The 9,831-nt window shown below is 32.8% G+C and overlaps 1 protein-coding gene across 1 annotated transcript; it reads left to right on the plus strand.

Annotated features, from left to right (window-relative positions):
- Positions 1–219: 219 nt before the first annotated feature.
- On the plus strand, positions 220–7,814 carry LOC145039352 (triacylglycerol lipase OBL1-like). The gene is made up of 5 exons (XM_078987421.1): positions 220–610; positions 6,344–6,543; positions 6,626–6,659; positions 6,753–7,372; positions 7,471–7,814. The coding sequence occupies exons 1-5, from the start codon at positions 304–306 to the stop codon at positions 7,771–7,773; spliced, it is 1,464 nt and encodes a 487-aa protein (XP_078843547.1). The 5' UTR covers positions 220–303; the 3' UTR covers positions 7,774–7,814.
- Positions 7,815–9,831: the final 2,017 nt, after the last annotated feature.

Raw genomic sequence — 9,831 nt, forward strand, 5'->3', positions numbered from 1 at the left:
TTGTTATTTAATTATTATCTAATAAGATATTAGTCGGATTAACTGTTTAATTGTTTTTCATATATGTTTCTCACATTTATATATTTTTTTTTATCATTCTTTTGGTCAAAATTGATTTCTCGATTAAGTATCCATACAACTCATTTCTCGGTCCTACAAAAGCAGCCGCAATGTGTAGACATATTTGGCATGATTGTATTAGGCAGACTCGCGTTGACTAATTAAATTAATCCACTTCTTGTTCATCAAATTCTTCATTGTGTTTCTCATTTTGATAATTCCAAGTTCAATAAGAAAATTAAAATGGTCTGCGACAAGAGTTTTTCAAGCAGTTACATGCTGCTAAATCATGAAGAGGTTGGCGTTTTTGATCTCGTTCACATGCTTCGCTCCCATGCAATAGAGAAAAGGAACTTTGTCGACTGTCCAAAGGGGACGACAGAGGAAAAATTTAAACAAAGATGGTTATTATCCATGTCTGTTTTGGCTCAAAAGATGCTTAAATCTATCAAGAAACCTTTGGCTGCCATGGGTTCGGGTATAGAGTATTGGCTCAATCTTGTCTCGTGTAATCGTAACCTTAGTGGGTTAATCTCAAACTGGATACGAGGTTAGTTTTGATATGCTCTTTTTAATATATGTCGTTTATACCATTATTGGTAAAAGTGGTTTACTTTCTTTATATGGTTTACGGTATAATTTTGAGATTTTAAACATATATTTAATAACAAGTTTTAATGTTTCTTATATGTTTCTGTCTTAATTCAAATTTAACTGGTTCGTGTATATGTTATATACCAACCCATTTTGACCTTAGCATTAATAAGAAAAGTATATGAACCACGTTTGAGTTTAGATATGATTTTGTTATAAGTGTATAGAGATTGTATGTATTACTTATGCCCACTTTGGGTCTATTATATAATTAGTCTTGGCCAATTAGCCGTCTTGTAATGTATGGATATATATTGTTGATTAATGATCAATAGAGATATCGATCCCTTGATAAGAGAATATTATCCAATATAGCATCGAGCTAAAATTCTTAAACCCTAGCCTCCTTTTTGTTTCATTTCTACCATTTCCCTCTCATCGACACTTTTTCTGTTGACTTCTTTCTCCATTCCCATAACCACGGCGACAACCTCATTCAACCATCGAGAAACCCTACCTAACCACTAACATTAAGGAATTCAATTCATTCTCTTGGTTCTCAATCTCAACCCTCTCAATTCTAACACATGGAGAGCGATCTTCAAAACCCATTACATTGGTTTTGGATGGTCGACAACAACGATGGATCAACATATGACTAGTATTCCAACCAACCAGATCCAAAATAATGAAGGTCGACTCCATTGTGAAACAATAATTTACGAAACCATCTCCCAATTGCTCCTCCGGATGATCTTCATGAGAAATGCCTTTGCTTAGACCATATTGATGAACATGGATACAATTTTTTTTTCATGATTATACGAATATCAAGTGTACTTAACATTACACTGTATTATGCAACGTTAGAATTAGATACTTCACCATCACTTTATATTGCACTCGATATCAAGGCCATAGTTAACCTTGTAGCAAATATCGACTATATAATTATTGAAAAGAACCTTGTCACGTATATTATCAATTGCTTGATACCCAAATATAAGATGAATTAATTCCAGATTAATTTTGATTAGTAATTAATCAATTCTAATTGATTTCATATTAATTTATTAATCATATAAATTAATAAATCAATTATTTAACAAATTGATATCATATTAATTTATATATCACATAATAAATTAACAAATCAACTTTCTATTTTTAATTAATATATTAATCATATAATGTATTAACAAGTTATTTATTACAATTTATTAATCATATAATAAAATAATAAAGTTATACTCTCTTTAAAAATATTATTCTAACCAAGTTCTAGTATGAGTGCAACTCAAAAAGAATTTTGATTCTAATTATAAGTTTATACTAATTTAATTTTGAACTTAGACACATTAATCCAACGGTCGACACAAAACAACCCCAACCAAGTTACTTCACTTCATCATATATTTAGCATAATGAATTTGAAGTATCGAAAGTGAGTGTCTAGTTTATGAACAAAAAAGCACCTCTCACCTTTACTTAGACACATGTATTATTCCAACAATTTTTAATAAAATCATTTTCATTCGATTTTAGTTAGGTAATAGATCCCTTCGATTTTAGTTGGGTAATAGATCCTCCATGTCTCTTACAAAACCAAGACACTCTTAATTCCCCATTTGTAAAAATGACTTTATAACCATAAACATTATTAAAAACCTTCTTTTCCATTACAAGACCAAGACACTCTTAATTCCCCATTTGAACAAATGACTTTATAACTATAAACATTATTAAAAACCTTCTTTTCCATCAGTGTATTTATCTTGACAAAATATTCAACTAAATTTGATCAGTTTGTTTTTTCAAAAAAATACTACCATATGGAATAAATTATTTGTCATTGTGAGAACTCGGGCGAGCCCTTTCTAGCACTAACTTGGCTAGTCGGTCAAATCGTCAAAATTTAATTCAAAATGGAAAAAATTAAAGTGTTTCAAAACTAATATATATATATATATATATATATATATATATATATATATATATATATATATATATATATATATATATTACTTTGTGATATTAAAATGCTAAACTATTGTAAAATAGACCTTACTCTTACCTTTAAGATTTCCAAAATTAAATGTTTATTATTTGAACAAATTTAGCATTCAAACATGTATACTTTTATTGTAATTATCCTATTTTTTTAGAAACTTAAAGCACCTTTTGATATTGTCCATATATAAACTAACCCGAAAACTACTTGTTTTATTATTTATTCTATCTAAAACTACTTGCTTTATAATTTACTTTATACGAATACTCCTCGGCTTTTAAGTACTTGCTTTATTATTTACTTTACATGAGTACTCCCCACCTAGAACGGGTACTCGTTACTCCCATTCAACCGACTATATATTAAGTATCGAGTTTTACAAAACTAATTTATAGAAATTGAAAATATAAAAACACTCAAATTCACATTTATATTTTTAACCCTGGCATATAATTTCATTTTTTGTGTCCTCACACCTCTCAAAAATTGGTAAATCTAAACACACATGTTGCGGACCATCAGTAATCACATTTTGTATCATTATATTCCAAGCTTGCCTTCCACCCTATTTTTAGGTCGAGATTCTGAAAATGGCCACATATATATATATCCTAAATATACTACACTCAAATTTGTTATTAATGAAACACCGTTGTATTATATGTTGGATATCCTTCCCATCATCGAGGCACTGTTATGTCCTTCCCATGTATGTTTCTTGGATATCCTTCCCATCATCGAGGCACTGTTATGTCTACCTTTCCACAAATAAAATTTTCATTTCCCATCATATCTAATTTGATGATTCTGTTATCTCATTCAAGTTCATGACCCATACTAGCCCACCCTCGAATGAATTCCTCAATAACTTCTTATCTTAATTAACATTATCATGTTTTTCCTCGGGTCACCAAATCTCTCACTACATCATTTGGTCCTTATTATGTTCACTTTAAACCTCCCACACCCATCCTAAAGTCTCCCACCTTTCTAAATTCCCTATCCATGTCAATTACTCACCTTTCTTCCTACCAAGCCACCCCTCACCAACCACGCCTCATACATGCCTTCCTTGAATTCGACCTACATATGGTTGCAAACACGTCGCCCAAACAACCGACTTCCTTTTTTTCCAACCCACTTCATCTCTCTCGGTGCCTACCACATGCCCTACTTCTTCTAACCTAATGTTACCCCATTCCAAACATTGAATCTACAAGACATTTTATCGCTTAAACATAAACATAAAAACCTTTCACATACTATTTGATCGAATATGCCAACTCTAAAGGACTCGACCTAGCCAACGATTATGATAGATAGCTTAAACATATTAATATAAAGAAGACTTATTCTCTCATATTTGGTCTATGTAGATATTTAGAAGGAAGTTACATGTCTATGGACCCTTAGCTTGTTACAAAGTATTGCTTGTTGCAATGGGGAAAAACCAACATCTTATGTCATATATGACCAGTCCTTTAGCATACAAGTCAAGCTCACGACCATATAGATTATTCTTGATTTTTTTTGTCCTTTGCTAATGGCCCACACATTAGTTTGGCATTAAGAACACCTTCCTTTATGGGAATCTTTAAGAGACTATCTTGTTGCACCAGCCTTAAGGATTTTATGAAAACCGTTTTCTTGGATCATGTATTCCGTATGTATCGCTCTCCATATATGGCCTAAAGTAAGCAACATAAGTATGGTTCCAATAGTGTTCTAATTCGATTGGTTTAATAATAGAAAAAAAGATTATTCTATTTTTGTACCATTAGATCTTACTAACTACTTTATGCAGATGACCTCGACTTGCCAACATTGTCCATCAGTCCATGACTCTCTTATGACAAGGCATTAATTTGTGAGCTATAAGATTTCCATGTTTGATTTAGATAAACTCAACTACTTTCTCAGGATCTATACCAATCAAATCCCTTTAGGTATTTACTTAGCCAACAACAATACACCATTGATATCCTTAAGCATGAGACCATGTAACATTGCATAGCATACACTGAGTCAAATTCAAAGGTAGATAGTTTTGAACCGCCAATTCGTAACCACACCAAGTATTTCAAGCTTGTCGGTTCACTTAAGTAGCTTTACTTTCACGAAACGATACCTCACATATATAGTTTTATTAGACATACTTATTCATGTATGATGTGCATAAATGTCATTTTGTTGCTCTAAAAGTTCATTCCATGATATAATTAGGGTATCTTTGCCTATGTCTTAAAAATCTCCCATAGTTTAAAGATACATGGGGCGTATGCCCGAACACCAGAGGTTCCACTTCTGGTTATTGAGTTTTTTGGGCAGTACCCTCCTTTCATGGTTATCTAAGTGGCAAACTATTGTTTCTTATTCTAGAATCGAGGCTGAGTATCGTGACGTTGCTAATACGGTTTTGAAGACATGTTAGCTCCCATAATCTTCTTTGAGATATTCACTCCTCTCCTCACGAAGTTACCACGGACAATGATTATAAAGTGAGTTTGTGTATATGTTATCCAATAGATTGATGCCCAAAACACATCTCATGATGAATTTCTTCTTGACTAACTTGCTTTTGGTCATGTTCAAGTCTTCATCTTCCATTTAGTTTATGGTATGCATATTCGTTCAACAAAGGGCTTTCCATGTCTCTCTTTCACAAGTTTAGTTTATGCTTGAACGTTCGGACAATATATTCCGATAAAACACAAAGGGTATTTAAGTCTATCGAAACTATTATTTAAGCACACTTTGGGCCTATTCTTCTAAAACCACAAGCCTTCTTGTAATATATTTACTTTGTTGATTAATAAAAAAAAACAAGAAATTAAATATATATCTACATTTTCTTCCTACTTATTTTCATATCCATTTCAAATGTTAATATGTGTCACATTTAATGAAATTAATAATATATCAGTTCACTTTTCACCATTTAATATTTGTTCGGATAATATGCATGAAGAAAAATCTAGAAGAATATTTAATTTCTAAACAAAATTGGATCTTTAATGTGAAAATACCATCGAATTGATTTTAATCTTGTCGTTGGTATTCTGAAGTTAGGCCTCAATAAGAAATGTATACGGTTGAATTTTAACTTAACAAAAATATTAATAGTTTTGGTCATCTTAATACCCATTTAGAAATAAATAATGTATAAATTAAGTTTTGTTTACTTTATCCAAAATGGAAATAACTCGACCAACATACATAGCAAATGGGTTTACATTCTTTAATTCCCAAACCAGATATTTCGGTATTGGGCTTCTTGTTTTAAATTATAAATGGACTTTCCATTATAATAGGATAACAAATGTACTTTCCCCGTCATATTCATTATACTTCGACTTGTATCGAGCCCAAATAAGTCGGCAGAAATTTGATCGACTAGTTTTTAGAAGTCGAGCCTTCCAATATGAAATTAATCAACTCGACAAAAAAAACGCCACCTTTTTTTTTTTTTTTTTAATTGCAACCATTGCATTGCTTCACTAAGCAAGTCATCATTTTATTGACGTATTTTTACGATAACGAGATATACTACGAATGAAATTTAAGCTAAAAAATTCTAGGTTTCATAATGAAAGTTTCGACAATCAAATACGCCAAAAGGTTAAACTTCAAAACTTTCAGTCGTTTTCATTATTCATTTTGTTTTATTCTCTATTGTAGGGGAAATGATCAGACCTGAAAGATCATTATCGACGTTCATATCTTTTACTGGATGTCTAGATACACGAATTGAGTTAGATAAAGACATTATTGAATCTGGAGATAAAGATAGATACAATTGCTTGCTCTCAATCATGGCTGCTAAAGCATCTTATGAAAACCATGCTTACATTCAACATATTATCACTGATATCTGGAAGGTACTATATATAGTTAGTTTCTTTTAACAAAAATATGTATTTTCTTCTAGATGTTGTATGTGACCAAACATTTTAATTGCAGATGGAATTATTAGGGTCTTTTGATTTTTGGAATGGTAAGTAACAAAGTATCTAAACGAAGGTTACGAACAACTTTCCTAAATAAATTAAAAATATCATCTCACATATCATTTGTATATCTTTTGAAGATTATCAACAGAAAGCCACAACACAAGCCTTCATACTTCGTGACAAGAAAGAAGATTCTGACTTGATAGTTGTCGCCTTTAGAGGAACCGAGACCTTCGATGCAGATGCATGGTCTTCAGATGTCGATCTTTCATGGTATGAACTCCCAGGGATAGGTAAAGTGCATGGTGGGTTTATGAAAGCCCTAGGGTTACAAAAGAGTCTAGGTTGGCCAGAAGAACTAACTCATCGAACCAAAAATCAAGAACAACCATTAGCATATTATGTCATTAGGGACATGCTAAAACGAGCTTTGAAAGAAAATAACAAGGCTAAGTTTATCGTAACTGGTCACAGCTTAGGTGGTGCACTTGCCGTACTTTTTCCAGCAGTTCTAATGTCTCATAATGAGATAGAGTTATTGGATATGTTAGAGGGTGTGTACACATTTGGGCAACCAAGAGTCGGGGACAAAAGATTTGGAAAGTTCATGAAAGAAAATTTGGGGAAATTTGACGTGAAGTATTATAGGACTGTTTATAGCAACGATTTGGTGCCAAGATTACCTTATGATGATTCCACCATGATGTTTAAGCACTTTGGGACTTGCTTATACTTCGATAGCTTTTACAATGGAAAAGTAAGCATGCATCTCTCTCTCTCTCTCTCTCTCTCTCTCTCTCTCTCTCTCTCATTTGACACGTAGGTAGGTCTTACTATTTCACGGGGTTATTGCAGCTTATGGAGGAAGAACCAAACAAGAACTATTTTTCGCCATTATCAGCTTTACCGAAGTTGATCAATGCAATATGGGAGATCATAAGAAGCTTTATGATTCCATATACACGGGGAGCAGACTACCGTGAAGGGTTTGTACTTAAGATGTATAGATTCATCGGGTTAATGATTGCAGGAGTACCAGCTCATGGACTTCAAGATTATGTTAATGTTGTGCGTTTAGGATCAGATTTGTACAAAGATCCTAGGTCGATCGGTGATAACGAAATAAAGCTTATGATCGATGATGAAACCTCTAAGTAACATGGATTTCGTTATTTTTGAAATAAATTTTATTTATAATTGATGATTCATGGACTTGGTTAAATTGATCATTTCAATAATTTTTAAAGTGTTCTTTTTTTTGAAATGACAAATGAATTAAAATAAAAGGGCTACACGATTAGCAAGTAGCTAAATCATGAGTAAGTACAAAGAAAGAAATAGCAAAGTACAAAGATTTTAACAAAATAAAGATATACTTTAACACCAACAAATCTATACTGTAACAACAAATATGTTTAGGAAATCACTTCTTATGCATTTGTTTAAAGACCATGTTTCTTGCCACCCAAATGAATGATAACATGAACCATAACAATCCATAAACAACCACATTAATCCTTTCCTTTTACGTTGGCAAATTTCCCCGTTTGTCACGAAGTTAATGAAATCTGTCACATTATTGAATTGAGTAACCGGTATACCACACTATTTGAGAATCCATTCTCAGGCCTCCACCGCAATCTTGCAGTAGATGATCACTTGTTTTGTACACTAGACTATGCATTATGGGCTTTGGAGTCATACAACTTTTGTAAAGTGTACACAATGTAATTACCATCCTTGATCCTATTAAAACGAACACCTTTCACAAATGGAAACGTATTGACTTCACTGAGCATCGAACATAAGCTAGCGAAGTCGGTTGCGCCACCTCGTCGACCATATGTTGTGTTTTTCAATTCCAATTAAAACCATTAGTTTTAATCCTATCAGTAACTAAGCATAACTTTGTTGATTCCAAATTATACTGGCCTTGAAAACATTCTTGAAGCTTAAGGCGACCACACCATTTGTCGTTCTAGAATAGGAAAGTTGTATTTGAGCAAGGGATTATAGTTAACATTTCATAGTAATTAACATCGAATTCAGGTAGGGAATCAATTGATTTTGCTATGTTACACCAAGTGCCATTTATCGATCTCTTTGCAATAACCGTAAGCGGTCATGTCATCAAATTGTGTATACAATTTACACACCTTTTCCATAAACAAGCATGACTAGTTTTTAATTTCCAGCACCCTTTTGTTAATAATGCTAGGTTTTATGTTTTTAACATTCCTACAACAAGACCTCCATTTGTTTTCACTGCCACCACTTTTGACCATGAAACCCAATGTCTCCAATTCATCAATGATCCCTTCATGCATTTTAAAGAAGGTGAAATAGTAAGTAGGGAGACGATTGAGTACTGATTTGATTAAGGTGGGACGGTGTCCAAATGATAATATTTTCTCTTTCCATACTGATAATCTTGACTGTCACTTTTCAATTATTGGTCGCTAATGTTTTTGTAATTACATATTTTGCCCATACGGGCACTCCGAGGTAAATCAACGGGAACGAGCTTTGAAGGCAACCTAACACTTGTGCCTGTCATTGAAGAACAACATCGGAACACCAATTCCAAACAACCTTGATTTTTGAATGTTAACCTTTAGGCCAGAGCTGCTCTACAAACATTCTAAATTTTAGCCAGGTTTTTTATACTCGTTGTTGTTGAGGTCGAAATCAGTTGTGAGGTGTCGAAGTGTCCTAGTGTTTGTTAATGTCGAAGCCTGTCTTGTATGTTTTACATAAGGGCGTGTTCTAGTGTCAAAGCGTGATTGTATAAGCCCTTGTGAATTTTTATATACTTATGGATTCCCTATAAATATGTGATAGGTACTAGATTTATAGTAACTTTTGGGCTTTTATAGTTCTTACTCTATGAAACATCCTTAGAATTCATGACCAAAAATTTCATTTTTAATATATCTAAAACACTATTGTAACTTTTTTCAAACATAGAAAAGCATTTCAAATAAAACATTTATGAGAGTTTATTCCCATAAATCACACATTGCTGAAAAACACGGGTGAATGCGCTGCGATCGTCCCGAGCTCCTTTACTTGAAAACTAGAAATACTTGAAACCAAAATTGAAAACTATAAGCACGAAGCTTAGTGAGTTCCTCAAATACCACATACCATACATATCAACATACTGCCTAGCATATATGGGTGCTGGCCTACCCCTTCGGTCTTTTTCAACACAAT

This window comes from Lactuca saligna, chromosome 4 (genome assembly GCF_052625555.1).
Source record: "Lactuca saligna cultivar CGN05327 chromosome 4, ASM5262555v1, whole genome shotgun sequence".
In the NCBI taxonomy this organism is placed as follows: Eukaryota; Viridiplantae; Streptophyta; class Magnoliopsida; order Asterales; family Asteraceae; genus Lactuca; species Lactuca saligna.